Source organism: Channa argus, chromosome 18, assembly GCF_033026475.1.
Source record: "Channa argus isolate prfri chromosome 18, Channa argus male v1.0, whole genome shotgun sequence".
NCBI classification, from domain to species: Eukaryota; Metazoa; Chordata; class Actinopteri; order Anabantiformes; family Channidae; genus Channa; species Channa argus.
In genome coordinates, this window is record NC_090214.1 from 19,731,319 (window position 1) to 19,750,494 (window position 19,176).

The 19,176-nt window shown below is 42.7% G+C and overlaps 1 protein-coding gene across 7 annotated transcripts in view; it reads right to left on the reverse strand.

Moving 5' to 3' along the window:
- Nucleotides 1-19,176, reverse strand: part of shroom3 (shroom family member 3) — a 70,538-nt gene that overhangs the window by 3,123 nt on the left and 48,239 nt on the right. For 5 of the 7 annotated variants that reach the window (XM_067483543.1, XM_067483540.1, XM_067483545.1 and 2 more), the window contains 22 exons: nucleotides 18,359-18,484; nucleotides 16,746-16,964; nucleotides 15,941-16,251; nucleotides 15,597-15,846; nucleotides 15,378-15,433; nucleotides 14,748-15,225; nucleotides 13,990-14,280; nucleotides 13,097-13,529; nucleotides 12,837-12,970; nucleotides 12,539-12,682; nucleotides 11,063-11,538; nucleotides 10,631-10,858; nucleotides 10,252-10,450; nucleotides 9,771-10,062; nucleotides 7,187-7,263; nucleotides 4,140-4,231; nucleotides 3,272-3,989; nucleotides 2,917-3,160; nucleotides 2,190-2,335; nucleotides 574-640; nucleotides 298-463; nucleotides 64-185 (listed from right to left, as the gene is read on the reverse strand). In XM_067483543.1, coding sequence (XP_067339644.1) covers nucleotides 64-185; nucleotides 298-463; nucleotides 574-640; nucleotides 2,190-2,335; nucleotides 2,917-3,160; nucleotides 3,272-3,989; nucleotides 4,140-4,231; nucleotides 7,187-7,263; nucleotides 9,771-10,062; nucleotides 10,252-10,450; nucleotides 10,631-10,858; nucleotides 11,063-11,538; nucleotides 12,539-12,682; nucleotides 12,837-12,970; nucleotides 13,097-13,529; nucleotides 13,990-14,280; nucleotides 14,748-15,225; nucleotides 15,378-15,433; nucleotides 15,597-15,846; nucleotides 15,941-16,251; nucleotides 16,746-16,964; nucleotides 18,359-18,484 — 5,269 coding nt within the window. The remainder of the gene's footprint in view (nucleotides 1-63; nucleotides 186-297; nucleotides 464-573; nucleotides 641-2,189; nucleotides 2,336-2,916; nucleotides 3,161-3,271; nucleotides 3,990-4,139; nucleotides 4,232-7,186; nucleotides 7,264-9,770; nucleotides 10,063-10,251; nucleotides 10,451-10,630; nucleotides 10,859-11,062; nucleotides 11,539-12,538; nucleotides 12,683-12,836; nucleotides 12,971-13,096; nucleotides 13,530-13,989; nucleotides 14,281-14,747; nucleotides 15,226-15,377; nucleotides 15,434-15,596; nucleotides 15,847-15,940; nucleotides 16,252-16,745; nucleotides 16,965-18,358; nucleotides 18,485-19,176) is intronic. The other 2 variants (XM_067483541.1, XM_067483542.1) reach the window with 2 other exon arrangements.

Here is a 19,176-nt window from a genome sequence, read left to right on the forward strand (position 1 = left end):
CAGGTAAAGAAGTGTACACTAAACCATACAGGGACTGGACAGGTGAATGGCATCCTGTCTCACCCTTTCCTGTGATTTGTCCTCCTGTGCCAGCTCCTCTCTCTCCAGAGCAAGCAGGGATTTGTCGATCCTCGACAGCCGGCTGCACAGAGACAGCAGCAAGTTCACAATTTTCTCCAGGTCTCCTGCAAACACAAACAGGTCAACATCTCAGTCTTCGACACACTGAAGGAATGTTACATCACACAAGCTTGAAGGACGCTTGAGTAGTGGAATAATAACTATCAAACAATGTACCGATGAACATGCTGTATTTGTCCCTTTCATTGGTTTTGAGGCGTTCCTGTATCAACGTTTCAATCGTTGCCCCTAGTTCCTGATGATGCCTCTGCTCCTCATTCAGGGCCTCCTTCTCTTGCTGCAGAGCTGTCACGTTGCTCCTCAAAGCCTCACACAGCTCCACCTGGTAGACGTGAAGGAAAACACACAAATACTAATAGTTTTAATTTTTCCTTCTGTGTTTGAGTTAAATGTTGGAGTAAAAACAGAAGCAACAATCAAAAACTGAATTACCTTCCTGGCGTTAAGATCTTTTTTGTCCCCATCCAAATTGATATCTTTCTCTCCATCCACCACCACCCTTAGAGCAGAAAACATTAGTATAAATGTGTTTTGTATTTTTTTTTTTTAATTTATTAAAAACAGACCACCAAGTGACGCTGGTAATGTTGTACCAGCACTGGCCATAAGGTGTCAGTGTTGTTCAGCACTTAACAATGCAGGAGGCCCCCTGTCTTTCTCCCTGTCTACATTTAAGCCACCACTGACATGAGGATCCAAAGCAATACGAAGCATCTGGCTTGACATCAGTCAAGCTATGGTCTTTCTTTTTTTTTTTTAAACAATTCAACGTTTTTCCTTTAAGTAGTACAGGTTTATCTGGTCTCTCCTGTCGTGAATGATAACTCTGTTAGCAATCATATTTATTGAATTTTTTTTTTCATAATCTTTCAAATCATTTTCACCTTCACATTGCATCATCATTAAAGTTTGGTCCAACTGTGTGAACTAAACACAGGTAAATTAGATTCAAAGGACAAGGAAAAGTTACACAGCATCACAGAGAGGGTAGCTGCAGGAGTGCCGGTCCAAGCCCGGTAGAAATTGGGGAGGGTTGCATCAGGGAGGGTGTCCGGTGTAAAAACTGTGCCAAATTAACATGCGGACAATGATCCGATGTGGCGACCCTGAACTCACGGGATGAGCCGACAGGACAAAAATTAATTAATTAATTAAAAAAACAAAATCGATGATGAGTGGGATATAGGTGATCAGGGTTTGTCATCAAACACAAGGATTACAAATGATGGTTTGCAAAAAATCTGGGTCTAACATTTTGTCTCATACGTTGTGCATTAAATGCATATTGATTAAATAAACAACATGAATGTCTCGATACTTCTATTTAATTTAATTTAATTCAACTTTATTTATATAACGGCAACTCACGACAAAGTCATCCTAAGGCACTTTAAATAAAAAGGTGAAGACTAAAGAGATTTATTGAGTAACCCCAACAAAACTCCCTTGAGCAAAAACTAATGGAGAAGATAAATTCTTTTGTGAAAGAAACCTCCAACAGAACCAGGCTCAGGGTCGGCGTCTGCCTTGACTGGGCTGAGTTACATATCAATTTTATGTCCGGCTCACTCCATTTTTGCAATTTTTCTTTGTTTGAAACCCACTATCTCTCATTTCTCTGCTGTTCTTATTGCAAAAATGTCAAAGATCAACGGCTTTCAGCTTGTCCCTTCAGGGTTCGCCACAGCGAAACGTGTTCCGCACGTTGATTTGGCATGTGTTTTTATGCCGGATGCCCTTCCTGCTGCAACCCTCTCATTTTATCTGGGCTCTGGACCTGCACCAAGGTGGCCCTTGGTGGCTGAGCGGGGCCACACCTGGTTTATCGACCACTGACTTACAAGGCCCCGTTTTTGCAAAAGCGTGACAGTCATAATTATTACAGTGTATATGAGTTCAGTTTTTAAATTCCTAGACGGAAAAATAAAAATATTGAAAAAGGAAAGTAATGTTTTATCAATACAAAAACCCAGTGTCTTAGTATATTTAAAATGTCAATGAAACAGTCTCTGAATATTCAAAGAGGAAACACATGATATTAGAATTACCTTTCATTTAATGAGCTACTGTCCCTGTGCTGCAATTGTGGTTTACCATCCAATCTGCTGTTTGGAAAGATCTCCTCCAGAAGCTCAACGGTGCTCTTACTCCCCCGTGTATCTAGGAGGGGCGCCAGAGAGGGGTCTTGGAGCACCTGGATACAACGAGACAGGCAGAACAGAAACAATGTATTAAGACAAAGGCAGAGCCAGAACTAGATGTGAAGATAAAGGCACAATCAAGTGTAGGTCGGGTGAAAACAGTCTAAACTACCTGTGAAACAAAAACAACTAGGTGTTTAAAGTTTGTATAATTTTGAGAAAAGTTGCAAAAGGAAATGTAAATTAATGCACTTGTCTATTCACTTTTGTTATGCAGATATTAGCAGTGGGTTCATCCAGATGAACTGCAGGCGGCACTATTTCTCTAGCTGTGTGCCATTGTTATGCCACTTTTGCAGAAGAAGGCGATGCAACTAAATGACTTCAGATCATAAAAATCCAGAGAACCTGACAGAAATCACATTTCTTCAGTTTGTTTCCTGTATGAATTTGAAAAAGTTATTTGCTCCATACAGATCTCCACATTAGGATTCATTTGATAATTCAGTTTCCATTGCAACAGTAACAACGTATTTGTTTTTTTGATGCACAAAGTCAAAATGAAAAGCTGGGTGAAAACCCAGCTATGAGTCAGAACTACGCGGACACAGGTACAGCTGCTACATGTACCCACCAGCTGCCGGGCCAGCACCTCCACTCGCAGCTCCTCAGATGTCTTCTCCCTTTTGGGGAGGGGGTGGTACTCAAGGCACAGGCTATTCTCAGATGTACTAGATGCGATGATGGCGGAGGGCTGGGAGGGAAGGAGGCTGGGCACAGGTGGAGGGAAGACAGATGAGGAAGGGGACCTTGGAGGGGAGGGCAGGGATGACTTGGTGATAGGAAGGCTGGAGTTGTTCAAGGAATCTGAACTAGGACTGAATACAAGAAAGGAAAAAGCAAAAGAGAACAAGTAGATAAATCAAAAAAGGTTCATGATGTTTGTATTTTAATTCACAATGGCTAAAACACATATCAGAATTTTGAACCTTTCCACAGCCTGGTGTACAGTTCCTTGTTCCAATTCAAGAGCAGTAGGTAGAGGAAGGGGAAAGTCCTTTACGTGGCTTGTCTCTGTGATTGGTGGAGGAGAGGGAGGAGTTGGGTTTTGAAAGAAGACGTCATCCAAGTCCTCCTGCGATAGGCTTGCAGAGGTTTCTGGTAATTTCTGCTGGTCAAAGGAGCTGAAAAGGCTGGACTCCGAGATTCGCAGTGAGGACAGGCGGCAGACGGACAAATAGGAGGAAGGGGGAGAAGGTGATGTAGTACTGTTTCTGTCCGTCCTGTTTGGTGTGTCTGTAAGCTGGTACTGGAGCGGTGGTGGTGAATGTCCTCCTCTCTTCTCCAAACTATAGGCTCTCCCTCTGAACATGTCATTCACAGTGTCTTCTAATTTGCTGGTGTCACCCGAACTGTTTCTCAGCTGTCTGTCCATGACAGGACTTTCTCTGCAGCCAGGACTTCTGACAGCACTGCATTCCCCATCACATCTGCTGCTTTGTGTGATGACTGGGAAGGTGATGGCCTCCAGCTTGGCCAGGTTCTCACTAGCTTGCCAGTCAGTGCCATCTCCATCCGTCCCAGCTGGGGAGAAGGGACATGGAAGGCCAACAGAGGCTGCCAAGGTGGAGGTATTGTGCGCTCGCTGGCGTTCACAGTTCCTCTGCCTCTCTCTATGAGGGACAGGAGTGTGCGAGGAACCCAGATCTAGGACCGAAACACAGGCAAGAGTCACAGAGAAATTTTCAAAGAGGAGTTTTCATGCTAGAAGAAAACTTGGATAGTGATACATGAAAGAATGATTCCACAAGGTCCACATTATTTGATACAGTTTTCCGGTTTGAGTACTTTGCTTACCTTGAGACGTTCCTGCAGAGTGGACGGTGTTCAGACTGTTCTGAGATGACTGAGGAGAGACAACGCCCTCTGATACCTGGACATGTGCAGGTCTGACAGGCAGATAAAAAAAAGTATCATATAAAGTAAGAAACATGACATATGTAGTTTGTGCTGTGGGTGAGGAGGAGGGTGAATGAGAGGAGCTCATTCCACCTTAAGGTGATATGGTCAATTCCAAGGGCGGAGCTAGCAGTGTTACATTTTATTATTTTTGGTCCTTTCAGCTTATCCCGTGAGTTCAGGGTCGCCGCAGCTGATCAGTTTGTCCGCATGTTGATTTGGCCCAGTTTTAACGCCGGATCAACATGCGGACAATGAAATAAAAAATGAATAACAACATTAGCACTTAAACAAAGATTTTTGGAGAACTAAATAATGTTGATGATGTTTGGCATTCACCAAATATGTCATATCCATCCATCCATTCATAGTCTGTAACCACTTATCCTGTTCAGAGTCAAAGGTGGCTAAGGCCGGATAGACCTCTGGACAGGTCTTCAGTCTGTCTCAGGGCTGACACAGAGAGACCTAACATGCATGTCTTAGACTGTGGGAGGGAACCAGAGAACCTGGAGGAAACCAACTGAAGCATGGGGAGAACTTGCAGACTGCACACAGAAAGGCCGCAGAAGGCTGGTAGACTTGAACCAGGGACCATCTTGCTGTGAGGGGACAGTGTTAACCACTCCACCCCTGTGCTGCCCCAAATATATTTATATATATATATATATATATATATATATATATATATATTTTTTTTTTTTGTCTTCTACACAGTGATCCATCAGTCAAGCTTAGGCCTCTTCCTCGCTCTGGAAATGTTTTGCAAATGTTCCCAAACATTACATTATTAAGAAGCATAATAATTAAATTGGCTTGTACTGCGATCAGTTTTATAGAGGACATGAGCCTTGAGAGGATTTTGTTTATTTTTTTTTACTTGCAGGAATGTGTCTGGCTACTGGCAAAAAAAACTGGCAGCAAGGCAGATTCACATCTGCATCCAGTTATTTTAATGCATCCTTGGGACAATCCCTAGAGATTTTCATAACAGTGTAGCCTTTCTCAAACACCACCCTTAGGACCAATATTTTTGCTCAGCTACTTGTAAAACTCCTAGAATAGCTGAATCAGTAGTGTGCTAATCGGGCTGTATGTCACTTTAACATCATGCTGTAATAAACACTGCAGCTTCTACAGACTGTCAGGACGGAAGAAAACCATCCAAATCACTGATCGACAGGTCGACATGTTCTCCATTGGAGTAATAATTGACATTACTGTTAACATTTCAGATCCTATAAGCTGACATTTAAAAAGGACAGTGTTCAGCAAGCATCGGTTCTAAATTCATGTTCTTACTTCAGATCAGTGTAACAACAGGCACGTGTTGAGAACATTTAAAAGAACATTTAAAAGTTGCCGGTTAATAATAAGTCCCTGTGGACTTTGCTTGGTTTTGTTATTGTCTTTCTGTGTCAATGCCAAGGAGACTTCTCTGCTTCCTTACATTCCTCAGTTTCTATCTGCTGTTCACTCCTGCGCTCTAACAAATGTCTTCTCTTCTTCTTCCTTTAACCTATTCTGAACTGTATCACTCCTCTTAACGCTTACCTCCACCTCTACTTCCCCTTTCTTATCTTCCATAACATTTATCTTTTTCTGCCAGGTCTCCTCTCCCCTTCTTCTTATCCTGTCACACCAAAGTGCAGCTCTTACAAAAAGTCTGTCTGCAATTTAAATTCATACCATTCCAAAAACAATCAATTATCAGGCGATAACTGATAAATTTCCTTGAGTTTACTATTCGTCTGTTTGTTTCTTTTCTCGTCTTTTTTTTGCCAGCTTTTCCTCGACATCCTTCCTCATGTCCTGTCTCCCAGCAGGGCACATGAACTCACAAGGCCACAGTTGGTTTTAAAATAGCAAAGAGCTTAAAGCAACACCCCCCCAACACACACACACACACACACACACACACACACACACACACACACACACTATCTGACTGTTAACAGCCTATTATGGAAGAGGCCTGAACATTTGGCACAGCCGTAGATCTGAATGGATTTTCCCTCAGCTCTTTAGCTGGCAACAAACATCAGTCTGACATTTTATTCAAACTGATTAAAATGATAAAGAACTGCTATTATGGCCTTGACATGTTTTTTTTTTTAAATGTTCAGTCTATTTGAAACATACCTGTGACATTTTTTTCACCCAAAGTTTTTTAGTTTTTTTTCTTTAGACAGCCCAGATTCCTCTCCGTTCTCCAGCAGGAAGCTATTCACATAAACTTTGCATTATTCATGGCCACCTACTGCGATCACTTAGAGAGGTGGTTTTAAGCTTATCAGAATACTACTAATGAATAATGCCACTGCTTTAAAGACTAATGCCAGCTGCTGGACACGTATTTGAACAGTATTTATATAGTGATCTTTGCAGCAAAGGCTCATTCACATTTCAGACTTCGAGCCTGTGTGAACTTGCCATTTTTGTACAAATCTCAATCAGTAACTACACGTATATCCACATAAAGTTCTGCACATCATTAGAAATTAACGCTACGGATACTCGAGAAGAAATCTGAGCAGCAGCTTTAAATCACAAAGATATTAATGCAGCTTTTTACAACTATTTGCTGATCCTGTTGAAAACGACATGCATTCCAATTAGCTCAGCATTAAACTTTTTTAGCTGTTGCCATGGTTTCTGTTTATGTTGTTGGAAGGTTCAGCCATAGAGGAAATGAATTATTTCCTTTCCTTAGTTAGATGTTTTATGCCTGTTATATTATAGGTGTTGCTGAGTCTGTGCTGCTGACTGATGGTTTTTTCTTGGTCACGAGGCCAATAAGAAAATACACATGGAACTGCTTTCAGAAACACCTAGTGCCATTTGCAACAGTGTTTACAAATTCTTTCTAGGATATAAAAATGGAGCAACAAGTAAAAAGCAAAAGAATTGTGACTCGTTCCGTTTTCTATAGAGATGTAATATACCTGTTCTCAGCCAGAGAGCAGCATCGATGTTCGGAGATGAACCCACCAAACATCCTAACATCAGTGGGAGGGAGGTCCTGGAATACACAGAAAACACTTGCTTAGGACTGGGAGCTAATGACATACGTGTCTTTATTGTGTTGCAGCACATACAGCACAATAATAACTGCAGAGATTAATGTTGAGACATATTGTGGCATAGACCAAATTACTCACTAAAGAATACACACCCAGGTTCCTAGTTCTGTTCTTGTTAGGACATTGACATGTATTGCGTAGCCACTTACCCTAACTAGATAACAAATACAAGGACAAACATACACATTCTCCACTGGCAAAAGTTGCCCAGAGACACGTTCACATATAGCTGGGACTGGGGATCGAACCACTGACCCTGAGGTCTGTGGACGAATGCCTTACCAACTGAGCTACAGCCGCACCCCAAAAGTTCATTTTGAAATTACAAACATATTAAAACTGCACTGTACCACTGAAGAATCCAAAAATTCTAATACTCTGAAAACACTACAAAATTAAGTAGTTATTAACCAAAATTGTGTAGAAAGACGTATGAGTTTTATAGACCTGACTGCATCATGCAGTGAAATCTGTTATTACAAATAAGAAGACAGTGTCTGCTTGTCTGATGGAACTGTAATGATGTTTAATGTGATCCAGGCTCCTCTGATCCCTGAAGATTAAAGAGAGTTTTCTTCTTTACTGCATTCCCACTCAGAACTCAGGACTGTGTGTATGTGTGTGTGTGTGAGTGTGTTATCTTTGCCATCCACCACATCGGGCAGCGCCCAACCATGGTCTCCAGCTCTCTGGGACCCCACAGGAAATTCTGAGGACTCTGGGTATTTCCTGTGTGACTCATTGTCAAATGTTCCTAACAGCAAAATGTCATTAAATAAATGTTAATACCACGAGGACCACGAATGGATGTTTGGCAAATCATGTTAGACCAGAGTGGTCACATGGCAAATATAAAATGCAATTTTTATTGGTCAAGACACAAAAGCAAATTGTACAAGTTGCAATCTTTTGGATTGAGGTCTTGGTTCTCACAAGCCTGTAGATTGCAAACATGTTCAGTGCTGTGCATGTTTACATCCTTATCTCTGATTGAGTAGTTATCTCGTAACACTGCTACAACAAGTGACAAAGTGGCTGCGTAAGCTTAAACCCTGTTCATGCCGTATCTTTTTTATCAGTATCAGTTTAGTTTACAGTGAATGTCATCTTGTGCATTTAACAATATGGGTGCTCACTTGGTCACTTCCAGACTATTGTACAGTTTGTTCCCCAACAAGTGGACAATGCTGAAAATCTGACGTGTTTCTAGTTGTTCTGAAAGACCAAATATGGCCCCCTCCAACAGTCTGAGAACAGCAAGGCCAATTCATTTGTGTTTGTTTGTTTCATGTATAGTTAACCTGTTTAATACCTAATTTCTCATTCGGTAGAAAAACCACTAGGGAAAAGAGTTAATGATTTTAACAGAGATTCTGCTGATGTGAATGCACTGAGGTGGCGATCTCCTTGTTGAACATCTCTGCCATTCTTATAAACACAATGGTTGGAGAGAATTTTCTCAAATGTGATTCAAGCATTTATTGGACTCAAGAATAACCTGATTTGTAAGAGGTCTAATGTCAAGGTCACTGTGACCTCACGTCTGTCCATTTCTTGGAAACACATTATAATTGTCTTGACAAGGTCTTGAGGGAATTTCTTCAAATTAGACACAAAGATCCACTTGGTTTCATGTATGAACTGCTAAGGCTTTGTCGGTCAAAGGTCAAGGTCCATGTCTCTAATTTTTCCCATTTCCAATATGCTGTTTAAACATGAGCATAACACTACCCACTACCCATTTTTAGACTGTCTCTCCTGGAGGACATTTCCATTGCTGCACATGATTTTTCATACAAAAAAGTGACAGAAATAGTAAATTGTCACTTATACAGCGCTTTTACCTAAAGCGCTTTACAATGTTGATTCCCATTCACCCATTCACACACACACACCGAGGGCGGTGGCTCCCTTGTAAGGTGCTCACCTGACCCACCGGGAGCAACTTGGGCTTCAGTGTCTTGCCCAAGGACACTTCGACATGTAGCCAGGAGCAGGGATCGAACCACTGACCCTGTGGTCCATGGTCAACTGCCTTACCCAGTGAATTACAGCCGCCCCCATATAAATAGTGGCCTGGGAAAAGAGCTAGCTAGCTAACCTAAGGGGGTCTGGGGCTACATGATCATCAGTGAAGCAGTTTAGATTTACTAGTTTTTTAAGTGTCCCAGAGTCTGTTTAGAAGACCACCAATAATGTTTAGATTCAACATTTAACATTGTCAACATGTGTACATGAATTCTATCTGTGTTATCGTACATGCTATCCTGAATCTATAATTGCTTAAATTCATGTTTTTAATTATTGTCTTACATACACTTAATTTTTTTTTATATTGTGCCATGATTACAGGATTGTGTTATTGTTAGATCTGGAGTAAATTGAAAAACTTAGAGGTGTAATAATCGTAAGTGAAATGTGAGTCCTTGTAGGAGGGCAGTGTCACCTGGTTTAGTGTCTCCACCGTGGGGGAGGAGCGGGAGCGGTGGTGTTGAAGAGCTGTTCGTCTCTCCTCAGATCGTTCTAGGAGATCCTCAGCAGAAGCTGACTTCCCAGAGTTTCGAGCTGATGCAGCCCTCTGCAGAGCTCCACTGAGCTGCTTAAACAGTCCCACGCTGGACTGAGGATCTGCCACCTGCTGCTGGTGACCCAGGGCGGGGTCTTTGCTTAAAGACTGGCTTATTCTGACATCATCTTCAGGGGTGAGATTCTGGAGGATGTGGGTCTGGGGCATGGCACTGGGAATGTCAGCAAGGAAAAATATATTTACAATTAAACTCCAATAATAATGTTATAACTAATTAATGGTGTTAATTTCTTTGGAGTTGTGTCTGTACCAATGTTGTCATGGTACTATGTGTTGTTACACTACTAATATTGTTATTAAAAATCCAAATTATATGCACCAAGGGTGTGGTTTTGGTTACCTAGGTACTGGGTGTGCTGGAGGCCTTGGACTAGTCACCCTGCCCGGGTAAAAGAGATTGGACTGGAGGCTTCGCAGATCAGCTCCTGCAGGGAGATGCCTCTCTCCAGCAGAGGCATTTTGATCTACGACAGAGTCCTGGAGGGAGAGCACACTGGAGGCAGAGGAGAGGCTGAGGGTGTCAGAGTAACGGGAGGAGACTGGGATAAGGGAGGAAGGGGAGAGGGTAAAACACAAGAAAGAGGAAGAAGAAAAGAAAGTTCTGGTTAATCTAGCGAGTCCTTATTCAGCGTCTCGTGTAAATATTTTATTTGCCTTCCATTTATCCTTCATCCACCCATCATTCCCTTTTCTTCATATCACTCCTGCCCTCCACCCACCTGTATGGTTGCTGTTATAAGGTTGTAGATAAGCACTTTGAGGCCTTGGTCCAGTCCTCTGCCCTCCTTCGTCTCTCTTGATGCCTCTCTTCCTATCCACAAAATCAGCAAGCGCATCGTGCTGAAGCTGCCGTAGGTCGAGCTTTGATGTGATGTTCAGAGATCCCCCACCCCTGACACGACTTGCCGCAATTTCAAACATCTTCCGCCGGTCCGCCACGCTGGTCTCTGACAGATCAGGAGATCAAGGTGATATACAAGGTCTCATACAGATAGATGTTTCTTTTGAGCCACACTAGATATAAATCAACCAAAATACTGATCTATTTGTCGAGCAACTTCCAGGCTCAGTCATCCACTGTTTGAGTATGTTTGAGTTATACCAATAGACATTAACCTTTTAATTAGCTTTTTATAACATTTCTCACATACCTCCTCCACGCCTGAAGAGGGCAGTAGTCTCATTATCTGAAACCCCAACCTCATTCATGTTGTCTGGCTCAGAGTAAGAACGCTTTTTCTGGTCAGCTGTCAGACGCTTACGGCCACATATCCGTAGAGCAGGAGGTCCAACTGGTGGGACACTGGGGAGCGCTGGTGGGCTCTGGCCTTGAATTTCGGGGGTAACCATATGTCGCTCCTTTGGGGTGTGAGGGGAGTTGACTGGTAGTGGTGACTGAGGTGTGATGCTGATGCATTGTGGTTTGGGCATGGTTTTGGGTGCTTTTTTCTCTAGGGAGTGGTGCTTGGTAGGGACGGATGAAGGCTGATGGCTGCTGGAAGAGGACACAGGAGGAGATGCTGCCGGGGGTGAAGGGTTGATTGAAGGGTTGCTGAAGTCTCTTCGTATAAGGGAGGTGGACAGCAGGACCTTAGACTGGGCATCTTTCAAAGAGTCCCTGTAAGATCTGGTGTAATACACGTTTCAATGACATAGTTATCAGACTGGTCGTCTACACTCTGAAGTGCTTGACCTAATAACTAAGCTGTTGGGCTCCAAAGCATCACTACATATATAACTAGGATGTCCTCTCCAAACTGTGAGCTGTCAAATGTGAAATTGTCAATACAGTAAGTAACTTTTTCCTTATAGTTTTTAGTGAAAATTTGCCTCATAACATATCTAATTGTGAAGAGGTGTTGTGGATGCTTCCAGTAAAGCAGACTCAGAACCACTGGCATCAATAAAAAGATATTTACAGCTAAAGGTTTTTAAGTTAGGCAAGACCAAACCCTGAGCATCACATGTTAAAGTGAAAGCATTTGTATCTATGAGATGTCATAGGCTTTGGTGCAGCGTCACTATGTGACACCTTAAGTGAGAGAGTTTCATGCTTGATTTTCAAAAGAAGCCTTGAATAATAGTTTTCTTAAGCATCACCTAGTGTAGTAGAATGAAGGTCGTTGTCTACATTAGGTTGAGGTGGCTCCCAAAAGCCCCCCCCCCCCCCCAAAAACAATCCCTGCTCACTACAGCAAACTCATTATTATCATCTAGTTGCCAAGCCAACTTTATTTATAAAGCACTTTAAAAAACAGCAAAAACTGACCAAAGTGCTTGACAATTTCAATTGTAGGGCTATGCCATAGCATTCGGTCTCTCATATATTGTGATTACTTCCTCCCTATGGTAACTTATCAACTTATCTTATAAATATCAGGAACTTGACAATTTGCACATTCATGCTGTAACATGGGCAGCTCACATGAGCCTCACATGGCTATTGCTACCCATAGTTTCTGTAACCACTAAGATAACATCATGAGAGACTTAGAGAGATTTAGATATTTAGGGAAGGATTCTAAATTATTGGAGCACTCTGACATGTTATTGGAGATAGACCTGTTAAGACCATAGACCAGTTAGACTCTAAACCACTAGAGAATTGAGATGTGGAGGACTCAGACCTGTTGGAGGACGTATCCATAATAGAGCAAAACATCTCCTGGATGTCCTGTCTCAAAGTGTTGCTGCTGTCACTTTCCTTGGATCCTTCGAGCTGGAAGCTACTGCGGCTTCTCTGGAGTGCTGAGCTGGGATCTGCTGGGGTCCTTAGAACCACAAAGAATTCAACTGCCTTTTAAGCAAAGTCCAGTTAAAGTGACTCAATCTAAATACTGCCCAAAATGCATACGGGTTAAATGCAACCATCGACCTGTGGCAGTGTAAAAAACATGGTCGTATTTGGCTTTTTGAATCCTATACCTGTATTTCGGGAGGCCGCTGCTACCTCCTCTGTAGCTCATACTTCTTTGGGCCTTGGTCCCACTGTTGCTTCTCTCCAGCATATTTCTCAGGTCGTCTGCTCCACAGGAGGAGTTGCAGCCTTTTTCAGTCATCTGAATCAATATCAGAAAACAAAAGGCAGCTAAGCTTTATCACAGCCAAGGTGATGTAAGATTTTTTAATTAAGAAGGTGAATTTTGGATTAAGCAAACTGGTGGGTCAAAAAGAAATGCATTTACCCGAAGGGCTTTGTTGTGTACATGGCTTGTGCTGTGGCTACGCTGCTTTCCGGAACGTTCCCTGCACTCAAAACGACTGACTTTCTCCAAAACAGAGAGGCTGCGGGCTGGTCCCTTGCTGCCATCATCAAAGTTACTGTTGCCATGGCTATTGGCTGAGACAACACTGTCATCAGGGCTGGCGGATTGCTGGACCTCGGCGAGGGCGATCTCCAGACGGGTCAGTGGATGTTCTCTGTCTTTTTCTGGCTCTCTGTAGTCCCAGTGCTGGTACCGGAGACTGTCAGAGTCACTGAGGTGATGGGGAGAAGTCTGGGAGGCAGAGGAGGGTGGAGCTTGAGATTGAGGGTGAACAGGTAAATGAGCAGGCTGCCTCTGGCCAAGCCTGGAGAATGCAGCTTGGTCTGTGTGGATGATGGTCTTGTCCATTGCCCTGAAAGGAGACGGCAAAGAGGAGAAAATGGAGTAAAAAACTTTGAGTAGAGTACACTAGACTCTGACCTACTAAAGGTCAGATGGGTTGAATTAGCTCAAATGTATTTGTATAGACCAGTATCACATATACTGTCGTAAAGATCTTTACTGGCCCTGCTAAAAGGAGCACAGGCTTCTTAAGAATTCCTTCAGCCATTTGTTTCTCAGAGAAGGCAGGAATTCTACAGCCTTACAAAGTATACTGAATGCTTCATAGATCTTTGGTCAACCTCTTGATAAAAAACAAATATAACTGAGCATCGGTCATAAATACTTTTTACGACATGTTGAGGTGTTGCCTCCCCCTTCAAAGGAGGTTCACAAGGTAACAGAGAAAAAATGTGAAATCTAAAAATGCTGTGGGGAAATATTTAGAATTGATTGCAATTTAAAATCCTACAACAGTCATCTCTCTGTACCTGATCCTGTCGCTGTAGGACTGGACAAGTGTTTGGGAGTCCCCCCACTCTTGTGAGGACTGGGGCTTGGGTCCGGCGGTTGACTGAATTTGAGGAATATGGTAGTCTTGATTCTGTTCCTGGTACAACTGTGGCCTTTGACTTGAATGACTATATAACTCTTCGGTACTCTGACCATGATGTCCTTGGGGGATTTGGGGCCTTTGGATCCCTATCCTTCCCTCTGATCGTCCTTTATCTGTTTTCTGGTGGGGTTTGTTGTGTCCAAAGTTGGACTCTTCCTTTTGAGGCCTGATAAGAGAAAAGAACTGAATTGGTACAAGACGTCAATTTAAACCAATACAGACAGAGCCAGATAGAAGAAGTACTTGAACTGAGCATCAGGCACAAAAAAATGTTTACTCCTATGTGAACTTGTACAATGTAGTATAGCGTAGGAGAATCTAGGATGACTCACAACATCTCAACTAGACTTGCATTAACCTGCAGGTTCAGCCATTTTTTTGTCAATAATATAATTGTTGGGAACATAATCATCAGAAATAGATTAAGCTGTGGGACGGATCTGTGTCCGTGGTCTATTTGACACATTGTTTTCAGGTCATTATTGGAATCAGTTGTTTGTGTAATTCCTTGCTGATTTAAGCCACTATTCTGTGAACTAATCTTAAATTCAATTTGCTCAAGCTACAAACTTATAGCCACTAGAAGGTGAGAGATTTCTTCATGCACATATGTACAAAAATTCAAATCATCACCTGTCCATCCTGTGTGATTGAGTTCTAAGCTGTGAAGCGGCAGATGTTGAATAAGAAGACTGTGGGTATGGTGAGGAAGATGTCTTATTTTGGTATCCATTTTCTGTAACTGATATCCTTCCATCCTTTTGTCCTTCTATCACACTGTCATCCCTCCCTCTGATTCCCTGCAGCCCCTGGTGCTGCTGTTGGCTGTTCTCCTGGGCCAGAGCAGGGTAAACTCCAGAAGAAACTGGCCCAGGGTTGGAGCTGGGCATCTGTGCATAGCGGGGCTCAGGTTGGGGGACGGGATACAAGCCTGTGGGAAGAATGAGCCGACCGGACTGAGGGTTGGGGCCTGCAGGTCTGGAAGAGGGTTCAGGAGGTGAAGGTGCCTGGGGGAAGCCTCCACCCTGCCGGGGCTTTATGGTAGGGCTGCTCTCTGGACTCTTCTCTATCACTGTGTGGAGCTGACCCTCTGTGCTGAATGAGCCTTTAACTGGACCCACAGAATTAATGTTACGAAGAGACACGCAAAAGGATTCATTAGTTTATTTGTTCCATACGAAACAAAATAAAATTTGATAGGGTTTTCAGTTCCTACACTGCCCATCGAATAAGTCAAAACCTACAGACAGAACTAAAATATACCTGCACTTGAGGCCAAAGGGCCACTGGAGTGATGACAGGAACCCTTCTGCAGAGACCTGGTTAAATACATTAGACAAAATTGCATTAGTTTTTACTCTATATATATATACTATATAATGCAAAATATTGTACAGTATGATAAGATACTATGTAAACAGTATCATATCATATCAAGCAGCCTGGTAAGATAAGAACCCTCATTTGGTAGAGCACACTCACCGTAGTGATCGGGCACGCTCCAGACTGGACCAGGAGTTTGGTCTCTCGTGGTTCCTGATGGCTGCGTAGCTGTCGCTACGCCTTGGCGGAGCTGGAGCGCCCGCCCCCCTCAGACTCTCGTAGGAGCTGTAGCTGGCTGTCGGGCCCCATATTGGACCCACACTATGCCTGTTAGTAGCTTGCACACTGCCACTGCTGCTGCCACTGCTGCTGCTGCTGCTACCACGATAACAAACCCCACCTGCTGAACCTAGAACCAGAAAAGAAAGAAAAAAAAAACATGAGGTCATCGTACAAGACTTACTTTACCTAAAAACCAGTCCTGTAACGAAAACTTTGCCTACCCTGCAGATCTCTGCTTGGGCGAACCCCTCCACCTCTGGAATCACTGTTGCATAGCACTGTGGCAGAGGTGGAGCTTAGCTCGTGCTCCTGCCCCCTCTGGGTATTGTAAACTGTCTGGACGTAACGTATGTCAGCCTGCTCCATCTCGCCAGTTCCTCCACCTCTTTGAAGGACAGTCTCTAGTGAATAGGAGCGCTCTGGGTTGAAGGTGGGAGTGGAGGCAAGGTACTCTGGGATACTAGAACTGGTGGAAAAGGAGGAGTAGGCTGAGTCTCGTTTGTTGTGGAGGTGGTCGATGCTGTTTGAGGACCTGGAATATAACCAGAAGTTTAATTTGAGGTCATTATTCACTTAAGCTTGATTTATAGGCATGGAATCAGCCTGACATGCACCTCTTCAGAAATATCAGTGACTCTCTTTCCTGTCTTGCAGTAATTTAAGTAATGTCTGTTCAACAGCTGTTGAATATACTGTGAATGCTGACAATGGTTTAGGCCACATTCACAGCATATGGCAAAGTTTCCCACTGCAGGACTGTAATTTAAGCTTTACACTAATTGAATAAAGTGACCTGGATTAGGTTCATTTAGAGCGTGAATATAGAATCAGAATCTCAATTTCACATTAGTACAGCTGTTTAATAAACATAATAAATCACACAGCTTTGGAGATGTTGGTGGAGCTACGCAGGCAGTTTTGACGTTCATTATTTTTACTCGCATTCCAAACTAGGCTATCGCTGTGCTTGAACTTCCACTCAACTCTCAGACATTAAGAGGTGAGGTGTGAATCTTTTGCACAGACCTGGCAGAAGACAACTGGTGGCAGGAGGAGTACGCAGGGTGGGATCCGCTGTGGGCGAGGCGGCCAAGTGGGTGGTGCTGATGAGCTGCGGAGTGCAGCTGGGAAGACTGGGAATGGTCAAGGCTTTCCATGCTGCCTCTAGAGCTGTACTGGTCTGGACTCTTCCTCAGGTAGCTGATCCCTGTGTCAAACCCACCACACAGGTCAGTGGTGGAGGCGCTGAAAGAGAAATGTAGTTTTCTTTAGGGAGACAAAGTTTTAGCTTTATGCCTTAGCAATAAAAGTGTGATTAAACCATCACAAACGTTAAATACACAACCTTGTAGCACACCTTTCCTTTACTTGCTTTAAACCAGCTGTGTATAGCTATGTCAAGTGAGACAACAATTGTTCTAGAGGTTTCCCTCATAAACAAATTTGAACTTCAAGTTTCAAGTTACAACGGATAATTTGATCCTGGAATGAGGAACACTGTGGGGAAGCAGGGAGGTACTAAGAATACCAACAAAGAAGAGGATTCCCTCTGGCTTATTTCACCATCTGACCAAGTCTGGCAGTGCACAAGTACAAAAACCTGTCAAGTATTTATTAGATATGATAACTTCAGTCATAGCAATGGTATAAATGACACTTTAAAATGTAAGGAGTGACTGATGGTCCTGTTTGTATGTTTTTTCTTCTTTTAGCCCCAATCACATTTTGTGGGGTATTAAATTCGTCTTGTACAGAAGAGATGAATGATTCTTTTATTACAGTGTTTCCAAGGCAACAGGAAGGCATTCCTAGAATATTTTATGTAACAAGGTGAATATCTGGGAGATGCTTCTTATATGCAGACGCTGGTGATTTGCTGCTGAATCTGTTGTTACATCACTCTTGAGAACTGACTGGAATATAAATGTGTGTGTGTGTGTCTGTGCCCACGTCACAGTTTGACCCACCAAGTCTTTCAGCCGAAAACAATTACTGCTCTGAAAAAGAGGACAATCTCTGTCTGTCTGTATTTCTTCCTCTAGATCTCTAACTTTGGGTTGAGTGTCCGCTTGTCTCTTCTAGCTGTAGTGGCTGTCCCTGTTTGACTTTACTTTCTTTGTCCACTGTTTGGTATTTCCAGTTCTACTAAAATAGAGCAAATAGAGCTGCAAAAATGTTTTTTTTTTGTTTTGTTTTTTTTTTTAATTCTGATCCCCGCTGAGAGTGGGGTTGCTGCCATTGAAGATCCCGAGGCAATGGGGAGGGGCATCAGGAATGCCCTTGTATGCAGGCATCGACGTCAATGCCTTGTCCACCTGACACACACAAATGCTTATACAACATATTTTTAGGGCCTTTTTAGGACCCTAGCATTTAACCCTAACCATGACCTAATTCTAATCATAATTTTAAACCAAGTGAACAGACCTTTAAAAAAAATATTCTTCTAAAAATTTCGCAACCAAAGTGACTAAATGAGTTTACTTTCCCCAATAAATAACAATATGGGTTTAAAAGTTTAATTTATTTCTATTAGCATCATGGAAGATCTAGAGCTGCTAACTGGTTAGTGGAACAACAGATTAGGTGCTTTGTTTTGTTTGGGTTTGGGTTTTAAATCAGAGCTGCCGAAGCCTGACCTGGCATGATAGCTGTGGTGCCAGGCGCTGGACATTGATTCCATCTCATGCTTTTCTGAGGCCTGCTGACTCTCGGCGATCTTTGTGGAATGCCACGAGTGAGGACGAGATGCTGGCTCACTGCGTCTGTCGGGTTACAACACAAACACAGGATAAGTATCTGAACGGTATTGGACTCATGTTTACAGTGCAAGACATTCTGTTATTGAATTAAAAATGTAATTTCCCCACCACCATCACCTTTAAGAAATGTTTAAATAAAAACTAAAATTTTAAGTGAGTAAAACAGAGAGACAACCTTTCAAATCTGTGTTGCCAAGAATGTTCTGATGTGACACGTACCAAGATACAGGGATTATGCTTTGATACATTGCAATGGATTGCTGCATGGATAATGTGTGTGTTTGGAGGCAAAGCTAGAAGTTAGTATCTTCCTGGATGAAAACCCAAGGGGAATTTTTTACTGGAATTTGGAATAAACTGCAGGATAAACAGGAGTTTATGATACACACACACTTTGTTAAGCCAGATTAACTGCACAGATGAAGATGCTTTAATATTTTTTACAAATGTCTTTTGTAAGACATGTAAAAAGCTCAAAAACCGTGCAAGTGGGGTTTTTACTGATAATGTTTATGTCAGAGAATTTTTAATTTATTTTTGTCCGTTCGGCTTATCCCGTGAGTTCAGCGTCGCCACAGCGGGTCATTTGATTTGGCACAGTTTTTACACCGAAGTCCCTTCCTGACACAACCCTCCCTAATTTCTACCGGGCTTGGACCGGCACTGCACAGCTGGGGATGGGAATGGAATGTTAG